General features: G+C 41.4%; 1 protein-coding gene across 4 annotated transcripts in view; it reads left to right on the forward strand.

Annotated features, from left to right (window-relative positions):
- LOC122159683 (myosin VIIA and Rab interacting protein) overlaps window positions 1-17,558 on the forward strand; it is a 176,957-nt gene extending 159,399 nt beyond the window's left edge. For 3 of the 4 annotated variants that reach the window (XM_042817475.1, XM_042817474.1, XM_042817473.1), the window contains exons 10-15: window positions 7,830-8,024; window positions 11,144-11,305; window positions 12,878-12,982; window positions 13,078-13,138; window positions 13,919-14,037; window positions 14,684-17,556. In XM_042817475.1, coding sequence (XP_042673409.1) covers window positions 7,830-8,024; window positions 11,144-11,305; window positions 12,878-12,982; window positions 13,078-13,138; window positions 13,919-14,037; window positions 14,684-14,716 — 675 coding nt within the window. In that variant the 3' untranslated portion in view covers window positions 14,717-17,556. Of the gene's footprint in view, window positions 1-7,829; window positions 8,025-11,143; window positions 11,306-12,877; window positions 12,983-13,077; window positions 13,139-13,918; window positions 14,038-14,683 lie in introns of all 4 variants that reach the window. The other variant, XM_042817472.1, reaches the window with a different exon arrangement.
- The last annotated feature ends 3,944 nt before the right edge of the window (window positions 17,559-21,502 follow it).

The following is a 21,502-nucleotide window of genomic DNA, read 5'->3' on the forward strand; positions in this document are numbered from 1 at the left end:
ATGCTTTAAAAATAATATATTAAGGTTTCTATCAGTGAGAAGAATTGGCACACCTTATGTCTTCAGTGGGGAGTTAGCTGATGCTGGACATTCATGGATTTTTATTTCTCCCCTCCAACTGAGCTTTTGTGTTGTATGTCTGCCTTTAAGATACAAGATGGAAAATGCTGACCTGTGAGATACTTGTTTAGATCATGTATGATATTTGAGGGGTTAAATGGGTATTAATTAATACTGGCTAATTTTATGACTTAAACTTTTCTAAAACCTCAGCACACTCACCTTCAATGTTTCTAAGTCTGTGATTGCCTAAAATGGTCTTGTGGAGGTTCACAGCTCTCTAAAGCAAATATAACTCCACAACACGCTTGTTTTTATAGGTAATATTTTGTGCTTATTAAGTTACAGAAGCAGTTTGTGGTCTTTAACCAGTGTGCAGACCCCTAAAAAGCCTGCTCATCCCAGCTGCATAATGAAAGGCCATGGGGGTCTTTGTTTTTTTCCCCCCACTAATACCCTAGCCAATTAAAAGCAAAAAATAAAGCAAATAAGTCAGGTCTGTATTTCAAGGAACAGACAAGAGTTACATCCTAGAAAGCAATTTGATCGGTATCCAAGTAAATGTTTAAATCCTCAATTCAACAAAGAAGTCGAGCATATGTTCTAGTTTTTGCTGGACACAAATGCTACTCGTGAGATTTCTCCCAGATACTATTTATTGATATTTACTATGCAAAATTAAGTTGATCCTGAGAGTTTTGTCAAAATCTGAGTGTGATTTCAAGTAAAATAGATGCTTCAAAGCATAATTGTTATTTTTTTTACGTTTTAAATAATGGACATTGATGTTTGTGATCCCCCAATTCTGACACCTTCTGGGCTGAATGCAGTTGCCTATGTCTGGATTTCTTGTCCATCTGAGATGCCTTGGGATATCCCACAGGATCTTGAGCTGCTTGTCTGGGGAAGGCATGTCCCTCATGTCTGTCTCACAGCTGTGTTTGAAAGTCCCCAGATGCTTTGAGGTGTTTCCAACTGCACCTCATGTTTAAGCCATTGAATCTACCTGGAGAAGTGAAGAATGTGTGGTATTTCAGCAGGCTTCACACAGAGAATACAACACCTTTGTAAATAGGTTTTCTGTAGTCTTGGATTTTATACTTATGTGAAGTTTGTCCAAGACATCTCTGTCCAGTGTGCATGAAATGGGAATCTCATTCAGTTGTGTGATGATTGAAAACTTATTTACTTAGCAAGAAAACATAAAAGTCATTTGACAGGTACAGCTACAGCAAATCAGTTACGATTAGTATAAACTCCTGTAACAGATTGGCAGGAAAAAAATAGGTTGTCACACACACACAAAAAGTTATTGTTTTCTTGTCTTTTTTATGCAGTCCAGAAATTTGGCAGTGACAGATGAGATCTGTCAGATCTGCCCAGAAGGCATTCAAGAAAGTGCTGCTCTTCAGCTCGGTGACACTGTCCCGGCACAGCCAACAGCACAGCTGTGGTTCTGTCACTCCTTCAATGCAAAACCAGTCAGTGTAGTTTGAATAGACTTAAGTAAGTTAGGGAGATTAAGGTAAAGCTCCTGATTTGACTCTGGAGAGTGGCAGTAGGATGGGTTTTATGAGTTTGTTTGGGACAGTGAACTCTAGGAAAGGGACAGTAGTAAGCAGTAAGAAGTGATTTGGCACAAGACATCTCATTTAAGCACAGGTGTTTCAGACATGAGTGACTGGCATAAGTGGAGTACATACCCTTTTGTAACGTGAAACACACACAGCATCCAGAAATTGAAGAGATAGCTGACTTTTCTTAGCACTGCTGCAGAAATCTCTTGTTGCTAGTTCCATGTTGTTTTGGGGTGGGGGTAGAAATCAGTATTTCCAATCTGCTTTATTTTGTGAAAAACTATGTGTCATTTGCCAAATCTGTCTTAATGAGATCAGTTATTTTGAATATAAAATAAATCAGACTTTGCTTTGTTGTAAATATTTTAGTAATGAGGATAATACTTCCTAGTATTTTATATTTGTTAGTTTCTTTGTCCTTGTGCTCATCCCGAAGTTCTAAGTCTGAAGCTTTATAAATATTAACCTCTGCAGATATTAACATAACTTTTCTGCCTTCTTATTTAACTGCTTTCCCACTATCTAGGAAAAACAAAAGGCTTTTGATCTTCATTTAAAGCTGCAGTTTTTATCCACTGTATTGCAGCAGGTGAGAGCATTTTGTTTTGTCTGTGTCTTTTGACATCTCTTACGTACTTACGTAAGCGATGTTACAAAGTGATATTGAGGGTTTCCTCATTCCCCAAGCAAAATTCTCCAATTCTTATTATTTTCTTAGAAACATTAGGCCTGAAATACCAAACCTCTTGACTAGATTCAATGATCATTGCAGAAAATGGTTTTCTAATCAGAACAATACCTGTGTTATGATGGCAGTGATGAGCATGAAGTAGATATTTGAAGCAGACTGGCTCTCTTATTTGGATTCATTATGAGAAAATGTGATTTTATCAGCAAAGAACAGAAGGCAAACATAAGGTATATTATCTTCATATTCTCACATTCACGTCTATTAAAAAATCTGAAAGGAAAATTTTAGAAGTTGATTTCAGCAATACCTTTTTAGCAGTTCCTGATCACAGCAGTCTCCAAAACTCTTTCTAAGCTCCCGATTTAAAATTGAACAAAACCCTTAATTCATTATAGAAGCTGTACACAGTGCATAGGCACTTTCTCTTTTTGCTGCTAATGTCTATTGCTTATCATTCTTTTAGGTGGGAATAGATCTCACATTCTGTGCTATTTGAGTCTCAGTTTATAAGAATCAAGTGTTAGAACATATTTTCATTTTATTCACTAAACAAATGTATGCTTATCATGTATTTTAAAATGCATGCTATTTGTAGTATCTCATACGTAGTACTCAACAAATTAATGTTGTACCATTTTCTGAGTCATTAAAAAATACAGTAACTTTTTTGTGTCAAAGGTTGATGCTTAATTCATCAAAACAATACTGCTCCCCACTTTTTCCTTTTTTTCTGTACTCTGAGTTAAGTTTTGTCCTGGGAGTTTTAATCACCCGAAGGATCTTGGTTTTCTTCAGTGAAAATACCAAGGACGATTTTAAACAAGAAATATTCTTGCTTTTGTGCAATGTTGTCAGGCTGTAGACACTCACAGACAATGCTGGGTAGATTTTAAGACTTGAATGTTTCCTTTCCGTAATATTTTACCTCCTGGAAAATAATTTCCTTCCTCATGACTATAGAAACCTGTAACTATATTAGGACAGTGTATTGACTTCGTTAGCAAAAATGTAGTATTGATAATTACCTTGCAGAACCAAAAAGAGAGAAAATAGGTGATTCTGTACAATGATTTGGCTTTCCTTTTCTAAATGAGTACTCGTCAATGAGGTATTGATACTAAAGTCAGGGTAAGAAGTCTCAGGTAGAAGAGTCATTTCTTAATAGCATAGTTTATTATTGTGCACTTGTCTTCATTTCAAGGGAAATTTTAGCTTCCTTTCCCAGTCTTTATGGTGTTGATTGGTTGCAACACACTTTTAAGCCAAAATGTCTTTTGAATACCAAGGAAGCTGGCTGGGCCTTGGTAGCTCTGTTCTTTCCACACCGTGATGTGGCCAGTGTCCCCACTCTTGCTTGCCCATGCAGAAGGTAAACTTGTGGTGGTCTTTTCAGGTCCTTCTCAAAGCTTTGCAGTGAACTTCCATAGGCTTCAGAGAAGGGAAAAGGCAGATGTGGGTTCTGGTGTTGTTTTTGTCAAGTTTGTCTAGGTACCCTGAAGTGATGAATGAACCAGAAGCAAAGACAAACTTTTCTTCTCCCAGCCCCATAAGCTCCCCACACAAAGAAGGTGAGGCCTGTTGACTGAGAAACAGGCTTGAGACTGGAGCTGAACGTAACTGCAGTGCAGCTGACGTGATCAAAACTGGCACAACTCTTAGCAGCAAAGGAAGTTCCCCTGGCTTTATTTCTTGATCTGTTGATGTCAGTTGTGCTCTAAGGAATCACTGGTTGCTGCCTGCCACAACAGTTTAACAGAGCTTAACAGTAGTATAATGTTATAGTGGCAAAAAAAAAAGAAGATTCTAATGGCTGAGTACAGCATGAAGAGAAAAATAGGGCAACTAAAGGAGAACTTTACTACTTTAAAGAGCTTGAGCAATAAAATATATAGCTTTCATGGACAAGAAGTGATGTGTGGATGTCATAGGTTGCTGAATTGCTTAGGAGTACTTAATGCTTGACTACTCTCAGCAGCTTGGACACTGACATTGTTTCAGGTATAAATAAATAAGTAAAGACAATTATAAATAAATTCAGATATAAATAAAGCATTTTACTTGATTTCCATTATTCATCATCCTTTGTGTCAGCACTTCTAATTCAAGAAGAAGAAAAAAAAGAAATATAGGCAGTGTCAGCAGGGGAAGGAGTGTCAGCCAAAGAGAGGGGAAATGGCTTGACAGGAAGGGCTGGCTTAGACCACTGAAACATCTGCACAAGCACAGATGGAAATGGCAAAGATGTTTCATATGATGCTTTTAGTTATATTCAAAACACGCAGGCACACGTACGTGTGCATTTGTTTGAACACACAAACACTTTTTTAGTATTCCTTTGGTTTTAAAACTCTTCCACAAAGAACTCAGGAACCTGAACTTCTCCTTTTGATGATATCTACAATATTTGCAAGCCTGAGCATTAATTATCATAAAAAGATACAAATGGATGTTTTCCTCTTTCCTCTAAGCTCTTAATCTCAAATTCAGTAGGAGGTGAGATTCTCAAAAGTGGTGCATGCACACAAATTTAAATCATCTGTGTCAATTTAATTTGAGAAGAGTGGTGTTAACTGACTATTGTGGTATCGCAGATGAAAACAGGGTGCATCACGGTGTTTCAGGGTGTTTCAGGAAGAATGGTTGTGCTTAATTTTTCTGTGCTAGCTGTTTGTAAATAGAAATTGCTTTCTGTGTGTATCACATCTATATTCTTTGCTCAACAAGACAGATGGGAGGGAATTTGTCATGGTGTGCTAGCTGTCTCTGTGAATGCCCTATGGGTGTTAACAATGACCTTTCTTGCATGGACAAGATAAATTGGACAGCCAAAGGTCTCTGTAGCAGTTTGAAATATCCACCTACCAGGATGGTCTTGGTATGCGTGTCTGTGAACGTTATTTTTATAGAATCTCATAACTCTTAAGTTTGATGTGATGGATTGAGAGAGGGATTGTGAAGCACCAAAATTCCAGAATTTTTCTTTTTTCCTTACATGCATGAAATAATTTTCCCTAGAGTAGCTTACTATGTTTGCAAGCCAGCCGTTACGAAACATGAGTGACTGAAACAGCTTTTGACAGTTGCTGAAGAAGAAGTAGGCACATCAGTGAAAACATATACTGAGTATGCAGTTTTTCCAGTTTGAGAACTCCTGAACACTCTACATTTTTATTTCATGTCTTCCTCGAGCAGACTTTGATAACTTCTTATGTCTCGCATCATGCAGCCCCAGGCAAAGTTGACTTCTGAATAGCCTTCAGCAGAGAACTTTCACAAAGTTTAAATGTAAACACTTCAAAGTGTTGCTCGTGCTCTTAAGTTTTGTGAGATCTGCTGGTCAGAGGTACTCTAAGGAAGGTCGTTTTTACTGTCCCTGTTATTTCTCTGTGATATTTAGTGCTGTATCCTTGTCACACTGTAAAAGTAGGAGTTTCAAAAGCTTAAATAAAAGCCGTGACTCCTGTGTCTGGATACCTGCAACCAGGATTGAAATATGTTCACTGAGATAGGCGCTTTATAAACATTCATCTGGCTGCCTTGTGCAATGTGAATCAAATGTTTGGTTTTAAAAGCCAAGCAGCACTTGCCACTAACAACTTACCTCAGAAATCTAGAAAAGCTAACATTCGTATTTGTTTCTGGCTGAACTTTTTTTCTCCTGATCATATATGTTGAGAATATAGGGTATTTTGTTCAAAATCTCGGTTTCAGAAAGATTCCTATCATAGAACATTTGCCAGGAAAATAATAACACTGTTACACAGTACTTCATAATAAGTGCCAGTATGAACTCTCTGATACTGCTGTAAGAAACCTTTTTCTAGTTAGATTTAGTCTTTTTTTGGAAATCCATCATTAACTACAAAGGATAATTAAAAAAAAAAGAACGCTGAAGTGAGGTTACAGGTTTTGAAATGGAGAACACACATCAGCAAAGATGATGAAGAAAATGTAGATGATGAAAATGTAGTGTCTGGCCTTTATTCTGTCTTGTTCTCTACTGACAAAATAGAATAAGAATTAGGTACTTGTAAAAGCAAATCATAAAACAAAGTAACATTGATTTCTTTTCTATCCTATAAAATTATTGATCTGTTTTTAACCTAATTGGCACTTGTGAACATAAATGGAAAAAACAGTCAGCTATTTATGGGATTCAAGTATTTGTTCTCTGTAAGAGAGTCCTAGGCTTCCTTGCTCATGGCTGTCCTACCAGGCAAAAGATCTGTGTGCAGTAGCATACAGTATTTGCTTTGTTCTCTTTATTTTTAATCTCATGTGTCCAATTATTTCTTGTAATTCAGAGAAATAACAGTGCTAAGGATGCCTTATCGTACTGGTGTACTACAATTGAGCAGACACTGCTAAAGAAGTAGTAGTTCAGTAAAAGTCATATCTAACATAGAAATGAGAAACAAACTACAGGAAAGAGAATACGAAGTTTTCCAGTTCAACCCCCCAGCGTTTGTGTGAATGAAAGAAACACTATTTTCCCCATATTCTGCTAAGAAGACTGTCTGAAATATTGGTTACAATAACATTTGCATTACAAAGGGTGTAGGTGGATGGGTCTCACATTCACATGCATAAGTGTATGCGTGTTTGAGGGATTAGTTGAGTTTAGATCAGAACTTCCTTCACTTTTAGACAAAGCAGCACTGTATGGAGTGTGCGTAAATTCAGTGATGGTGGTTGTGTTGGCTTCAACAGGCTCTGTCTCAGCCACCAAGTTGTACGGTTTAGATGTTGGGTTTGATGCTTGAGGGTTACGGCAGGTGAAATTTCACTGCCATCGGAGGTTTTGTGCTGAAGGCTGAAGCTTCTGTAAGAATCATCTGAATTGGGATGGGTGACAACCAATTGCAAATCAGGAACACTGATGAAGAAAAAAGGCTTACAGTTGGTTGAGGTATTACATTTTTGAACATGGATTAAACTGCATGCTTTTCCTTGGTATTTGATATAGCTTATTTAACAAATGTTTATGTACTTATAGCTCAACCTTTCTTTTTTGGGGCCATCATACAGTTCCTAGCAGTCATCCATATAAACTGCTGTCCTCACAGGGCTGTTGCAGATTGCTCTCCCTGTTTGTGGCTGCAATAGGATGGCTCCTGTAGATAAGGAGACATGCTTCCACAGCTGTTTCCCAGCACCCAAAAAAGAAGGCTGTGGTTCAAAATCTGCTTTAAAAGCTATTGCAAAGATAGCTGTATCTAGCTCACTTGGATTTTAAAGCTAGATATGGGTATGTTCCTTTCACATGAGGTTTGGAATAGCCCTCCAGTAGAAATAGTTGTGGAATAGTTGTGTGTGTGTGTTACCTGTCTGCTGTATCTGTGTGCATGTGCTGAAAAGGGAGAAATAGGTGCCTCAGCAACTAGCCAGGTGTATTATTTTTGGCATTTTTAAACCTACAGGTATAAGCAAAGCCATGCTACATAATACCCCTCTGTGCTAACATAGTGCTGTTTTCTCTCTCTATTCTTGTATCAAAACAGAAGTACTCTGCTGTCTCTCTCTGCAACATATCTACAGAGGTCCTGAAAGTTATCAATGCCACTGAAGAGCTGATAGCAGAATCCACCGGTCCCTGTGATTTCCCAGATGATGTTCAGGACAAGGGAAGAGGTTCATTCCCACTGGGGACCGACCCCATCAGACTCGACGAACAGCTCACCACACTGGAAGAAAATGTAAGAACACAAATCAGCGTGTGAGTGGGTGTGTGTGTGTGTGTGAGGCAGCTGGAAAGAGAGAGTGCTTAGGCAGCATCAGCCTGTGGTATGAATTAGTCCTGTGTTGCTAAACAAATACACCAACAGAACCAAAGATCTTATTTCAACGCAGCGTATTCAGCTGCGTTGTGTGTTCCTTTTTTTCAATGTGTTGTTATTTGAGAGAGGGGACGTGCTGTGTTTTACAACCAATTTCAGAAACCCTATCTTAAAAATTAACATAAGCCCTCCAAATCCCTGTGGCTGTCCAGCTGCGCCATGCCTCGCTGAAACCACGCATCCCCAAGTCCCAGCACAGCTTCAATGTTGTAAGGGCAGGTAGGGAAAGCCTGCCCCAAGTCACACAGAAAAGTGGAGGGCTACTTCTCCGTGCACACTTCCCCAGCACTGAGCACCAGGAGCCAGTAAGAGCAGCAGGCTGGAGGGGTCAAATTAAACAAACATCTCCTTTTTCATGAGTGCCTGTCATCTTCAGGAAAGGTGTGATGCTGAATCAGAGAGAAGTCACTGCCCACTGGAATATTTTCGTGGACCCACGTAATGCAGTTGGTACATTTGTAACTTGATTTTCTCGGCTTCCCACATCTAACTGATCACTTTTCAGTGGTTTTTCCCTTCATTAGGAGCTTTTAAAGATCTCGCAGGAATCCACTCCTATTATACCATCCCGATCAATTCAAGAAAGCACATCGTGTATGTCTTTAGCCCCCAGAAAATTTTCAAAGACAGAATCTCTTCTTAGGGGAAACTGCATTAAAAACTATCTGAGGTGCATTTTTTACTCACTTAAGCTCCAGCAATCCTTCATGTCCTTCTTACTATTTGACATCTGTGGTGCTGTGATCTCCAGTTGCATTTGGGCCAGGCATTTCTCACTGAGAAGATACTGTATGCTGAGGCAGAGCACTGCTTGCTGTGGTGTTCATTAATAAGGCTCAGCTCAGCCTTGCTGAGACCCCACACATCTTTCTCTGCTCCAGAAAGGATTTTGAAGTAGGTGGCAAAAGTGCTTGCTGTCAGGATTGCAGTACTGCACATCCACAGATTTAAAGAGCCTTAAGAAATTCAGGAATGCAGAATTTTTACCAGTGCAGATGGGGGCACACATCCATGCGCTGCATCCGCTTGGAAGCCTCCTCCTCCTCCTCTGGAAATACACCATTGCTGTTTGGAAGTTCAGGTAAAGAGAATCTTTCTATTAGGGAAAACCTTCTATTTAGATGTAGCTGGAAAATGATCAATAAAATTGAAATCTAATGAATGTAGAGAGTGACTGAGTTACAAAAACATCGTTGACATTCTTTCTTTTTTCTTTTTTCTTCTTTTTTGTGGTCTCTTTCTGAAGAGGTTTGTTATTACACTGTCCCTTTTCTTCTTTCTCTGAGCTTTTGGATATAACAGATAAATCCAAAAAAGGACCTGTTAATCTGAAGTGGCTGTTGTATGTTGGACCACAAAGACACTTCACTGAAGTAAATGGAAAGAATAATTAAAACCCACAAAAGCAGGAACAATTATATTTAGATCATAATGTCACCTTCACAGTCTATATCTGTCTCTAAGTACTTGAGCAAAGGTGTTAAATCAGGTCACTTGTTTGTTCTAAGTACATTTTAGAAGGATTTCTTGCCATTATATTGCCCCTTAGAAAATGCAGTTCATACAAGATGTAGGGAGTTTGTTTCTTAGCAAAAATATGAACAAGATATGTATACATTTATGCCTTGAAACAATGAATACAAAGAAAAAATTGCAAGCAACTAAGAGCTTAATAACAAAATAAAATAATAATAATAATTATTATTATTATAATAGTCATTCTTCATCACTTTAGACCCATAAACTCACAGTGTGGCCAGAAATTATTTAAATACCTGTTACATCAAAGGACTGCAGGGTCTGGGAGTTACAGGCAGAAATAATGACTTGAGTGCAAGACATATGTAGGGAAGTTACACTCAAGGATCTGCTTCTGATCCTATTTGTTTGCCCATTGAGCCATGAAGTCTGCCACAGGGTATGTTTAATTCATGGTCTTTTTGTAGCACTGCAGCCTTTCCTGGTGTTGGGGTGAGTGAAACTGCCAGTGGGAAAAATGAGAAAATATATTTCGTTTCCACTGTCCTGTCACCAGCCTCATGGAACAGTCTGTTGGCTATCTATAAATAGGCAGAAAGAGTAGTATTTTGACAAGGGTCAGCACAGTTTTAAGCACAGTTGTCAAAAGCTGGTGTTAGAAAATCACCCTTTTCTATAAACCAAGGACCTCCATTCAGCTGTATCTTAGGTTTCTTTATGAAATAGAAGAAACACATAAGACACAATGCATTGTGAATTAGTGCTCTGAGTAGCAGAATGGGAAATGAAATCTCTTCTTTCAGTTATCAGAATTATCATAGATGGGTGAACATATTAAGTTCTTTTTAGGGAAGATCTCTAAGTTATGGCATCTGTCATTCACGTGTTGCCCAGATAAGTCTATTGACTCCCCTCAGGGCCAGGGGATGGCAAAACTTTTGGCTGCTGCATATTTGTGTGAGACCCGAGTGAAATGGAAAATTGACTTGTACATCTGAGCACCATTATTTTCTAAGAAGTTCATGGCCACATGTTGCTGGACTGTTATTCTTGCACGGTTTTGGATTGCCAGAATGCATTGAGTGTGAATAATACTGAAGGCATTAAGTGTTTCAGTAAATACAGTTTTACATGAGGTGTGATCTGTTGACTTTACCTTGCGAGCTTTAATTTTTGTTGTGAAATTGAATGTTAAAAATAGAAAAGGAAACTTTTAAGCATTCTTTTGTGGTTTGGTTTGGTGCAGGTTTTTTTGCTAGCGAATCCAGAACAAGTCTTTTTCGGCATAGCATCGTAGCACCTAAGGAATTTGGAGTTCAGCTTCTTCATTCTCCTCCCTTCTCTTTACAGATGTGTGTTTTTGGATTATTCCTGAATGATTTACCTCTGCCAGCACCTACTAGCAATGACTTAGTGAGGAGGGGAGCTCAGAGGTGTCGTGGAGAACCTCTGTGCTCACAGAACAGGAATCACTGCCCCTGTCCCCCTTGGCCCCACAGGTGTACCTGACGGCCAGCACAGTGTATGGCCTGGAGGGGCAGCTGACCAGCCTGGAGGATGCAGCACGGCAAATCAGCAGCGTGACAGCAGAATCGGAGCTGGCTGAGCTGGAGGACCAGGTGGCCACTGCAGCTGCCCAGGTGCATCATGCAGAGCTGCAGGTGAGGACGGCTGCTCCTCGCCACTCGCTGCTTCATGCCGCCTTCCCTCCCTTCCACCTGCACACGCTTCTTTGCAACATTCTCTTGTACTGCAGCAAACTCTCGGTGCAAGGATACATGACTGCATCACAGGAGCTGAGCAAAGCACAGCTGAGACGTGTCGCTCAGCACAGATGTACTGTATTTGTTTCTTCCCCCAGCTTGTTTTCAGACAGGAGTGCAGCAGTGTGTTACTGTAGTACTGTCCCTGCTCCTCGCTCCCATAGAGATCGTGTGGTGTGCTGTCATGCGTGGGGCTGTTGTCTAACTGCAAATGCAGCCTTGGCTAGTTCTAATCAACAGACTGTAGAGCACTCTATAAAGAAGCCAGGGTGGATCTACCTGAAAAGGCCAAGGGCAGAGCTCAGCATTTGCAAGTCTGCTTTGGGATTTGACTGCTGAGCCATGCACAGCCCAGCAAAATGCAGAGGCTCCTGTACTATGTGGCCTAGTGTCTCTCTAGCAGGTTCCAGGAAGTCTGAGATTGGAAGAAACTTCAAGGCCTGATCAGAAAGCTGAACAAGATAAGGCTGCCATGCTGCACGGGGACAGTGCACACAAGAGTAGCAGTGTGCTGCAGTGCTTCCTGACTGGGCTGTGCCACATGATGGCCTCAGCAGGGCATTGCCTGTTTATTTTGCTCAGTGGAAGTGTGCTCAAAGCCCTCAGTTTGACATCTTCCAGACGTCAGAAGTGCAGTGCTGAAATAAATAGATGGCAAATTGGCAGTGGCCTCATTGGCCATGGTCGGTAATTTCTGCTATGCACCTTAATGGAAGTGAGAAGAGAGCAGGATGACAAAAAGATAGCATGCAATTGGACTGAAGGCCCTCTGCAGAACAAACACCTCAGGTGTTGTAAATCAGGAATCAGATTAACGTGCAGCTGACAGCTCACTTCTCTGACACTCATCAGCCTACTTTCCCCCTACATTTGCTTCCCTGGCCTGTTGTTTCTCCCAGCAACTTCTTTTCCATTGAATGCTTTTTCATAGTGATACTTGCATTTATGCATGTTTGTGTTTAGCATGCATATTGCTTACAACAAATTTTCAAGATCAAACGTTTGCATTTTGTGACAGAGGATGTACGTTGTGTGTGCTTGAAATTAATTTTGAATTATGAAATGTGTCCCAAACAGTAGTTATTTAAATGTAGCCTTTGAAAAACACAGCTTGAATGAACCTGGAAGTATAGCTAGCAGTAACTGGGAGATGGCAGACAGGGGATTCTCTTCTTTTTTTTTTTCCTCAAAAGGAGCAAAATGCTTTTTCCTTGGAGTCACACAGTAGGTTGGATTGCTCTTTCCCTTCATCTTAATTAACCCCCTTTTGACATCAGGACTAAAGTATACAGGAAAGCAAAGTGTCAGAGTTGCTGAAGAGCTCAGCCATCTGTTTGTATGCTTTGATTAAAGAAGATGTGACTGGGGGGAGGGATATATTTTAGTAGTGGCATCCATAGTAATTTTCAAACTTCTTTTTCCCCCTCCCCATCTGTCTGTCTGTCTCTCTCTCTCTTATTTTCTTTGAAGATTTCAGATATTGAGAGCAGAATATCAGCTCTCACTGTTGCAGGCTTGAACGTGGCTCCATGTGTTCACCTGACAAGGAAACGGGATCAAAAGCAAACAAACCAGGTGCCAGAACATTATGTAGTATTCAAAAATACATTGGGGAAATCTTGCCTCGTTTTCCATAATGGAGTTGAGTAATGCATTTGTGTTGTTTTCAGATGCATACTATTGACACCTCAAGACAGCAGAGGAGGAAACTTCCAGCTCCACCAATAAAAGGTGCACTGAAGTTGTTACCTATGCTATGTTTGTAGACGCTCCTTAGAAGTTTCAGTGTAATGTACAATTCAACAAAATAGGGGTGAGATTAAGTTATAAAATGAACAGAGAAAGCCTAGATGTGTCCACCCTCTTCATTTGCCATTGCACTTGTAAAAACAAAATACACATTCAGTACATAAAACATCACTGCTCCCTCTTCCAGCAGATGGTATGAGAGTAGCAAATTAGCAGGAACAGAAGCAAAAGGCTGGGAAAAGCAAATGAAGCATGCTGAATTCATGTCTTGCAGAAGTTAGGCTGCTGCCAAGCACACAAGGTTAGGCTGTGAGGGGCAGGCAGTCATAGGGCTAATTGCCACTAGCCACTTGCCACCCTTCACAGCCTACAGCTGCTTTCTTAATGACTGTGCCTACCAAGTTCAGTCCATGTTACCAGGCTCAGAGATGTGGTTAGTATGCTAGAGTATGGCTGTGAATTAGTTTTGTAAAATACAGTGCTCTTTTCTTCCATGTTTCCTTCATCTCTGACAGTTTTACATCCTGCTTTACTCTTGTGTAATTCCAATATTTGACATGGCCTCAAACTTCAGTAAACTTCCAGTATCACAGCATGCTGTTTCCCATTTAAATTAAATCCATGTTTTGTCCTAGGGGAAGTTTTTGTCTTATTTGTCCTAGGGGAAGATTTCTCCCTCCAGCAGCTGTAACTCTTCAGGAGCATTGCTACATTGGCTGCAGTCTGTTAAGTGAAAAATCTCCATGTTTGTATTTTTCCCAGGTGAAAAAATAGATGGGTCTCCAATTACCACTGTCAGAACATTTAACAGAAACTTCATGCTTCAAGGATCTCTAACACAAAGAACTAAAGAGAGGAAAAGCACTGCCAAGGACTTACTGGTAAAATCAACACAAATGTTTTTAAAGCTGCTTATGAAGTGGGTTATATAGAGAGATGCCAGCGTAGGCAGATGTATTTCAACATCTTCACAAAACTTCTCTTAATAGTGTGAAGAAAAATAATACATTGCTCTAAACGATTGTGTTTGTTATACTGGAAGCTGTCTGACTATATACCACCAGCACATAGCAGCTGTTTGCTCCTGAATGTTAGCCTGTAGGAATGCATGCCAGCTGTCAGGTAATTAATTAGGTGCTATCCTTATTTAAAGTAAAGAAATAAAGTTGTGGTCCTGCAGTTCAGGCCCTCCCAACACCAACTGCACAGTGCAGTTCTACAGGTGAGGGGTCATCTTGAATTGCACTGATTTCTGAGAAATGTTCAAAGGTAGCCTAGGTGAAACTTGAGGAGTAGGCAGGCAGGCTGTGTGTTGGCAAGGCAGGATTTGAACAAACAGGTTTCACTGCAGAACTATCAGTCGTCGTTGATCTTTCTTCAAGGAAAAAAATGTTAACTGTGCCTAAGCAGTTTGCCATTAGATAAGTGGAAGAGAAATGAGGAAGTGAGAAGGACCAGGCTCCCTTTGGCAGGCTCGTTTTGTGTTTGGCTGATGTTTTCTCTCTTCCTTGTCCCTCTCTATTCCAGGAACCTGCTATAGGATCTGCTGTGATGTACTAAACTTTGACTTGTCTACTGCCAATAACACACTGCCTAAGGCTGTACACTAGAGTGCCTTTACTTAACAGCCATTGTGTATGTCCAGCTGAAAATGGACCCTCAAGAACCCACAATGCCTCAGTTATAGGGCTTTGTTTGGATACCTCACTGAGAAAGCTGTCCAAGTCTTCAGCATTGTGGTCTGCTAAAGGAAACTCTGCCTTAAAGTTCTCACAAGACTCTGGAAGGGACGCTGAGTTTCAAAAGCAAGGCTCCACATTTTAAGATGCACTTTTTCTCCCCATTGATTGTACTAAAGTATGTCGTCTTTAAACTGCAGTATGTTTTTGTACACTCAGTCAATCACAATTACAGGCCAATATTTCATACCGAAAGAGTGAACAAAGCAGACCTGTGATCCACATTTGCTGGCCTCTTATATATGTAGGCATCTGTCTTGTCGAGCAATAAGAACAACTCTGTGCAGTGTATGCTGCTTTTAGCTGCTTAGTGAGAGTGGAGGATCTGTGTATCTAACTGCTCCCCCGGAGCCAGTGGAAGTTTTGACAAGGCAGGTGGGAGGAGATGCGATGTGCAAAGACTTCTCTGTTTGCTCAGAGTACCTTTGACAGAGTTCTAGCTCCAGGGCTCTGTGTTCTGCTGTCGGAGATGGGGGGGAGCATGGATGTCATGATGAGCCATGAATTGGTGGTACGCAGCACATGTGGACCAGATGTCTGCTGGGTTACAGTCCTGGCATCTGGACACATCTGAGTACTGTTGTGAAACCACCACCTTTGTCTGTCTTGTTCTTCTTGGTATCATTGTCCGCTTGGTGATGTCCAACCACTCTGTAGTTCAGAATCTGTTCTGACCAAGTCTTTAAGATTGGAGAAAGAAAGTAAAAGCGCTGTGGGTGAGATCTCTGCTGACTGACTGGTGGCTGTCAGGTGGCTGCAGCCTGTAAGAGATTCTCTTCTGCCACTTGCTGTCTTTTCTGAGGAGGAGATGAATGTAGCCCAGATGTCTTTTCCTTCACCCATCTGTAACCAATTTGGTGTAGTACCTAGGGCCTCACTACAATTGGACCACTCTGAATTGGACTGTGAGTCACCAGATGTCTTCTTTCCTTTCCTGAGACCCCAGAAATTTGCACCAAACCCTGGAAAGCCTTTGAACAGATGCCCATGAGGGAAGATGCTGCTTACAAGCTGTCCCTCTCACCCTTTCTGGGAAGGGCCGTGCCAATTTGCAGTGCTTTTTGTTCTGGGGTGTACAAAGGAATTTGTTAGAGAAGGTAAGTGTGAGGCCGGTGAATCTTTTGTATGCCACACAATGCAGTGCAAGTATATGCAGATATATGCACACATATGCAGACTGGGCAGATGGGAGGCATGCTGTGAAGGAGGACATGAACTGCTAAGATCCCCCACAGCATGAAGGGTCACAGGACACCTCCCTGAAGTGAGATGTCACTGTCCTTTGCTGGTACCTACAGAGCAAAACCTAACGCTCGGAGTATAGCAGGGCCTAGGAGGCAGGGGAGGCTGGTAAGGATGGGCTGGATGGGCAGGCTGGGAAAACAGCTCCAGTCACGTATCCACCTTGAGTATTTGAAGCTGAGCCCGTCAGCGTGCTGCTGTCCAGCCGTACGTAGGGACGTCACAATATCTACAGCCATCTTCCTACCTTGGAGGCAGAAGTGTTGCTCCATCTCTCCCATGAATTTCCATCTGCCGAAATGTGGCTCGATGTGTTTATTCTGGGTGAAATTACGCCTTCTCTTACTCTCACACAATACCAGTTCTCCAGAACTGGTTTGCACAGATGTGAGGGCAGAATTTGGCCCGCTCTGTTTAATATATGAGTATATATATAACAATAGACTTTATTTATATATGCAATCCATAAAGGAGATTAAACAGAGTAGGATGCCTAGGAATTTCCTGTTACGCAGTCTCCTCCTCCTCCCTTGACTGTTCTCGTGTATGTATACAGCACATTCCCAGGTTCTGGTTAACGCAGGTATGTGTGTTATGAGATGTCATTACTGGTGGTTGGTCTACATATTCGTCTAATAATAATAACCAATATTGTGTATGATGCAGAAATGACTAATTTTAATAGAATAACTCTTTGGCTTTTGTTCTGTTAGCGTGATTTAAACAAGCCAACAAAGTTTGGAATAGGTTGTTTTCTTTAAGAGGCATGAAAAACAACTATTATCGTGTTACAATGTTAAAATATTCAGTCTTCTTTGACAGAAAAATGTGTACTGTGTAGGCATTGCAAAAAAAAAAAAAAAAAAAGAAAAAAAATCCCACCTGCTACATGGCATTTGAATTTTTACAACTGTTTATTGTGCCAAATATGTGCAAAGATATAATTTACTGTTTTAAAAAAATCATGAAAGCATACGTTATAGCACACAAAGGATTATTTTGTCATCAAGTGATTTCAATCTTTAGTGTTAATATTTATATTTAGATTAATTTTTATAAATGAAAATATTTTAACAGGTAAAATGAAGGCGATATGATCAATTTGATTGACTCTGAGTGGATATTAAGCTTGCCTTGTTGTTGTTATCTGCATACTCACCAAGAATTATTGTCAAGAGAAATTATAAAAGAGTAAAAACAATTTATGAAAAAAATGCCTTTCCAAGGACTTGATTCATAAAGAAAACACAAAAGCTCTCCTCTGTAGTGTGGATCTGTGTGCCCTTTGGTCAGGAAACACTCTGCCCACACTGCTGCATCACAAACAACCATTCTCAGTTAAAGGCAAATGGGCAACTCAAAGTCCTCTTGCTCAGCTGAAGGGAGAAATAACCCCTACCACCTCCAGGTCAGGTCATTTTCCAGGGAGGTGGAGCATCCGTACCTTACTGACAGACCACTCACAAACAGAAACAAGAGTTGAATTATCTGCTATAATTAATGCAATCTTTATTAAATTTTAGTAGTGATTCTAACAAAGCACGACTAGGAATGCGAGTTCATTCTAGTTTGTCATCTGCAGTATGACTCAGTAACCATCATTCATTAGCTGAATTGTAAACCTTTTCTGGATGCGTGCAGTGGATTAAACTGCATTTGAGTAGTCTTGCTGCGAGTAGTTATCAAGATTAAACATACTGCAAATAACACTTCTTCTAAAATGAGTATAACATGAGTTAATTACTCTGGCAAACAGGAGTACTGAGCCACAACACAAGGCTTATTGATGTGGTCTAATGTTGCCATTCGTACATTGTGATGCTCAGAGAGCTTGATCAGATCATGTACTTGAAAACAACAACATGATTTTAAAGGCAGTCAGACAGTTTAGGCTCTTATCTCTTTTTATATCAGTGCACCCTACCTGCAGTAGGCACAGAACTACTCTGAAGAGTTTAATTAGCCAATTTTCTTAGAATCGTAGAATACTTTAGGTTGGAAAAGACCTCGAGGACCATCAAGTTCCAACCTCCCTGCCACAGGCGGGTTGCCAGCTGCTAGATCAAGTACTACATCAGATTGCCCAGGGCCCCATCCAACCTGGCCTTGAACACCTCCAGTGATGGGGCATCACCAACCTCTCTGGACAGTCTGTTCCAGCACCTCACCACTCTCTCAGTACAAAACTTCCCTCCCGACATCTAATCTAAATCTCCTCTCCTTTAGTTTTAAACCATTCCCCCTTCTCCTATCACTTCCTACCCATGTAAAAAGTTGGTTTCCCTCATGTTTATAAACGCCCTTTAAATATTGGAAGGCCGCAATGAGTTCTCCCCACAGCCTTCTCTTTTCCAGGCTGAGCAAGCCCAGTTCTTTCAGCCTGTCTTCATAGGAGAGATGCTGCAGTCCTTGGATCATCTTCATGGCCCTGCTCTGGACCCTCTCCAAAGCCCCACATCCTTCCTGTGTTGGGGGCCTCAGACCTGGATGCAGTATTCCAGAGGGGGCCTCACCAGAGCTGAGGGGAACAATCACCTCCCTTGTCCTGCAGGCCACCCCTCTTCTGATGGAACCCAGGACACCATTGGCCTTCTGGGGTGCAAGTGCACACTGCTGGCTCGTGTTAAATTATTCATTAGCCAGGACCCGTAAGTCTTTCTCAGGAGGGCTGCTCTCAAGGACTTCTCCTCTCAGTTTGAGTACACACCTGGGATTACCTTGACCCAAGTGCAAAACCTTGCACTTTTTTTTAATAGTAATTATTTTTTAATTTTCTGTCCTTCCTCAGGGACAAGATAGTTATCTTTGACAGAGGCTCTTTTTTGTTCACTGATATATTTTCAGCAGCACAGCAAGAATGATAAAAGGCCAGAGTGTATTTCAGGGCTGCATTCCCACAAGTGAATGTTAACACTCTGCATAAAAGCTACAGATTTCATGTCATTAATGCAGGTACATTAAAAAGTAACGAGAGCCTTTTTTCTTTCATCCAACCATTACTTTTTATTTTTACATACCGACAGCCATTGACTTTAAAATGTGACGGGAGGATTTCATGGTACACTAACACTGCTGAGTTTAAATCCCAGCACAGGAGCTCTTTGGATTTTGGGTAAGAGTAACGTTACAGTGTGCAGCATCATCACAGCTCAGAGAAGGGAACGGCGGTGATTAAAGAGAGAAGAAACACTTTTTAAAGCTATGGTTACACTTAGTGCTGGCGTCAACGCATTGCCTTTTACCTCTACTCTCAATGTGTTTCTTCTTGAAGGAATTTGCCGCAGCAGAGAGAGGAGCAGCATGGGATTGCCAGGCAAAAGCAGAGCCCTGAGGTGCAGGCAGGGGCAACTTGGAGAGCAGAGGTTAGGTCACCGCCTCGGGACACAGCCATCACCAGTCACCGTGTTCTGCATCCAACACTTCCTGCTCCCACAAGGCGTTCAGGAGGAAATCCAGGCGCCTGCTCACAGGCCTTAAGCTTCCACGGCCACCTCTCAGCTGCCTCTTCCCAAACCGGCCAATGGGTCGAACGCCACGTCCCACGTACCAAAAGGGATCAATCTCAGGGCCTGGAATTCAAAGAGCTGGGTTGATATTTTTTTTTCCTGTGGAATGCACTCATAGTTGGCCTTATAGCCTAGTTTAGTTCTACAGCAGGTGTGGAGAAGGTATAATACTAACGTACAGCGTCAGTGAAAATGAACGCTGGAGGTGATACCAAATCATTCCAAAGACACCAAAGGGGTGTCAGGAACAGGACTTCAAATGCGTAATGAAGTATGAGAGTCACACAAAAGTCTCACACAGGGCAGCAGGATTTTCCCCTGTGAGTTTTGCTGCTTGAACTCAGAAAACCAAACAAAAGATCCACTTTTGTTTCTCCACACAGTGTTTAACGTCCTGCTGCCTGCCAAATCCCAAGTCATTTCTTTATTTTGACTCAAGGACCTAAAAACCAAGACTGCCTACATCTCCAGTTCTCTCTGTAAGGAGAGGGATGTCCCCCTGTGAGCCTGTGGCCTTACTTCCCACACGCACCTCTTGCTCACTGCACTTTCAACCATGAGCCATTGCTCCTTGGGGGGAAGGTGAGCTTTGACAATACAAATTTTCCCAAAAATTCTTTGGTTTGTATGTTAGCTTTTGCTTGGGACATACAGTGCTCTCCTTCATTCAGGTTGGTTCTTCACAGTATTTCTGAACAAGCATGCTTCAGACACTTGTATTTTGACTTTCAGACAATTTGATGTTGGAGGCTGTGGATGCCCCATCCCTGGAGGCATTCAAGGCCAGGCTGGATGTGGCTCTGGGCAGCCTGGTCTGCTGGTTGGTGACCCTGCACATAGCAGGGGGTTGGAACTAGGTGAGCAATGTGGTCCTTTTCAACCCAGGCCATTCTATGATTCTATGACGTTTCCGGACACAAATTAGGATCTCTGTTAAGCACATTTAAGCAACCGGCGCTTGCTTTATTACTTCTTAAAAGTAAATGTTAACTGTCACAGATATATGGAACATAGCTGAAAATAAGCTGTTTAAATAGTCAATATAAACTGCCTTGCATTTTGTCAGTCTTTTGTACATCGGTGTTTTCTCAGGTATTTATCAACTATTGCAGTATTTCCCTTGACAAATTCAGGGCTATAAGGTGGAGATTAAGATCTGTGTATGCTCTTAAAAGTGTAAATTGAAGAGCAGGACCTCCCTCCACTGTTTTACCATAGAAACACCTGCAAGGATTTGTAGTTGAACTCTGCCTGGCAGCCTGACCCTGATCCCTTGTAACCAGGGGCCACAGGATCACCATCACATTGCATCAGGTGAGAGTCATACTTACTTCTGTTGTCTATTTGATGTTTAAAAGGTCTGCTGTGTCTCGAAGCAAAGCTGAGCGATACCAAGAGCACCAGCACGTAGATGGTGACCAGCTTTAAGTGCTTTGGTGACCACGGGGGGTGCGATGCCCACAGGATCAGATGCCACATGGTGGAACGGTGGTAGGAAGGCTGTGAGGAGGAAAGTGGACATAGGGACATCAAAGCTCTCAAGGTGAAGGAAGATGTCAGTTGTGACTGCACGTTCCTATCAGGGCCATTTCATGACTCAGTGCTGACACTGGGGATGTCCTGAGTATTTCTGTTTAAAGACTGCTGCGAACCATCTACTGAGTTAAGACGTGCAGCTTGAGCTTTCCCTCAACATCCATGAAAGCCCATGGCACAGCTTCACAGGCATAGAATCCCAGCCCTGAGGCTGCCACTGACCGTCCTCATGGCCTTTCATATGTGGGCACTGGACATCAGTACGTTCTAGCCATTATCTCCATCATTGTATGGGGCTGCTGAATCACGGCCTGAGCCTCTGA

The sequence above is a fragment of the Centrocercus urophasianus genome, unplaced genomic scaffold (genome assembly GCF_019232065.1).
Source record: "Centrocercus urophasianus isolate 14NV4802_14NV808 unplaced genomic scaffold, USGS_Curo_1.0 seq_16, whole genome shotgun sequence".
NCBI classification, from domain to species: Eukaryota; Metazoa; Chordata; class Aves; order Galliformes; family Phasianidae; genus Centrocercus; species Centrocercus urophasianus.